Source organism: Tupaia chinensis, unplaced genomic scaffold, assembly GCF_000334495.1.
Source record: "Tupaia chinensis unplaced genomic scaffold, TupChi_1.0 Scaffold000591_1, whole genome shotgun sequence".
Classification (NCBI taxonomy): Eukaryota; Metazoa; Chordata; class Mammalia; order Scandentia; family Tupaiidae; genus Tupaia; species Tupaia belangeri.
The window spans coordinates 759,302-761,745 of record NW_006160107.1 but is presented as its reverse complement, the minus strand read 5'-3'; the positions used below and the strand labels follow the sequence as shown (position 1 = coordinate 761,745).

The 2,444-nt window shown below is 44.8% G+C and overlaps 1 protein-coding gene across 1 annotated transcript in view; it reads right to left on the bottom strand.

The window, feature by feature from the left end:
• Window positions 1–1,466: 1,466 nt before the first annotated feature.
• LOC106735950 (uncharacterized) overlaps window positions 1,467–2,444 on the bottom strand; it is a 2,148-nt gene continuing 1,170 nt past the window's right edge. The window contains exons 3-4 of the mRNA XM_014591525.2: window positions 2,101–2,304; window positions 1,467–1,975 (exon numbers count right to left, since the gene is read on the bottom strand). Of these exons, the coding sequence (XP_014447011.1) occupies window positions 1,792–1,975; window positions 2,101–2,304 (388 nt within the window). The 3' untranslated portion in view covers window positions 1,467–1,791. The remainder of the gene's footprint in view (window positions 1,976–2,100; window positions 2,305–2,444) is intronic.

The following is a 2,444-nucleotide window of genomic DNA, read 5'->3' as shown; positions in this document are numbered from 1 at the left end:
CCTTAAGAGCCATAACACTGTGTTGTCTCCGTGCTGTACCTTGCTGCCCACAGTAAACAGACGACACTGAAGACACGGTGTTGTCTTCGTGCTGTTACACTACGCTGCTTGTCCCGGCTCTCACTCCTTCACTCAGGAAACCTGTTCGGCCGTCCCCCTGGGTCGGGACACACAAGGTTTTATATAAAGTATTTTTAGTAATATTCAGAACAAAATATCTTCTGATTTCTATGGTGGTTTATTTTCTGACCATGGGTTATTTAGAAAGGTATGTTTTTAATTTTCAAGTATATAGAGGCTTTCCATATTACTTTTTTGCTTTTAAGATCAATACCTAGTTGACCAAAGAGCATTATTCTGTATTATTTTGGTCTTATAAAATTCGTTGACTTGCTCTATAGCCAAAAATATGTTCTAATTTTGTTAGTATTTCATGTGTACTTGAAAAGAATATATCTTCTGAAATTGTATTATGTGCCATAATCTATGGCAATTAGGTCAAGCTCATTAATCATGTTCAAATCTTTATATCCCTACTGATTTGAGTAGACATATGTGAAATATCCAGGGAAATTACTGAGTAAGCTGAAGAAGACAGAGGATCAAGACTTTGCAAATACCAGCATTTAATGGGGTAGGTATCAAGGACGTGAAGCCACAGGAAGAACATTTTTCATGTGGAGAAGCCATCTCTCCCTTGATTCTGAGTAGCAGTCCTCCTCAGCTGCTCTGCATTCATTCATTCTTTCATCCCTTACCAATGCATGGATCTGAAATTGTTTTGCTTATTTACATGTCTGTGAGTCTCCCAGATTAGACTGTAAAATTTCAATGAGGACTGGCACTAGTCTTTTCTGTTCAAACTAAATCCCTTATGCCTAGCACATAGAAAGACTAAATATTTGTGGCATAAGTGATTGGTGCATTGTTTTGAAAATTTGGAGAGAGAAAAGTTAAAAAATTGAACTTGTAATCAATTAAGTATTTGGGTATAATGCATATGAATATAAAGAAGAGTATAAAATTTGAAACAACTTAAAAAAACAGAATGGAACAGCTAAAGTAAATTTATCCTTAAGGTTGGTGACTCAGGTTCATGTTTGCATGCATGGTGAGTGGTGACTGAGGGCATGTTATTATATCTGTCAGTGGAGTTTCAGTGAAAAGTTTTAAAAGCACTGATTTGAAAGTTGCCAGAGGAAGAGGAACTGGGAGAGGAAACTGAAAGAGAAAATTTCCAATAAGCAAGATGAGCATAGAAGCAGAATGAGGTCATAGCATCAAGAAAATAAGATTATATGGGGGCTGGCAGGTGGCGTGGTAGATAAGGCACTGGGCTCCCACCAACTGTGGCTCAAGTCATAGACCCAGCACCTTGAAAATCACGCCAGAATCTGGTCTGTGTGTGCCCAAATCCGAGAGGAGAATGAAAAAGGCATTGTGGTATGGCCACTCCCCCTGGGGGGTGATTTCTCACTTTTACTCTTGGTCTCTCTCTGGTGAGCACACACCTTAACCGCAAAAACATGAACGAAAGAAAGAAAAAAGAGAAGAGAAGGGAAGGGAAGGGAAAGGAAGGGAAAAGGAGTATTTGTAGACAATGGTCAACTCTGTCAACTACCAAAGGAAGACTCCCAGAAGTAAGGGTAAAAAACCATCAACTGGATTTGGTAACCAGGAGGCCACTGTTGACCTGAGGCATTTGGATCGCATCCTTGGAGGTAGAGTGGGGATAAATGACTTGGTAAAGAATGGATCATTCTGACACGGTGCTCAGTGTGGTATTTCTGATCACACGCATTTTCGAATAACTAGTATCCCCCAGTGCCTGCCCCCCGCGGTGTGGGGCTGTTGTGGGCGGAGGAGGGTAAAAGTCTTGCTCCAACGCAGTGCAGGCCTTCGGCGCCAATTTACCAACCAGTCTTCTAGGATTTGATAACGGAGCTTCTTTCCTTCGGCGGAGAATAGGGATCGCCTGAGAATTAATTTAAAAAAAGGGTAAGTTTTCTGAGCGTGGGCTTTCTGGCGAGACCACGATTGGAAGCCCACGGAAGCAATAGTGACGTCAAGCCCTGGCTTTTCCGCTGTCCCTTGGCGTACCGGGTGGCCTTCCCGTCTGGGTGGCAGGAGAGGAGCCTGAGAGAAGGGTTCATTCCTGGTGGTCTTCGGGGCGGGCCGCGCCCCTGCCCAGGCAGTGGGCTGCAGCCGGGGGCGGAGAGCCCAGAAGGGACGGTCCGACTCGCTCCCCGGGGGCCGGACCGGTTGGGTCTATTTCCAGCACACAGTGGGGTCCTGTGGGAACATCTGGGGAAAAGGAGAGGAGGAATAAGAGGGAATGAGAACGCAGAGAGCGAGCGGAGAAAAACGAAAAGAAAAAGAGAAAGCAGGCGAGTCCGCCTTCGCCGGGGGGCCAGTTCCCCATTGCCGCTTCCCCTCCTCCGCCG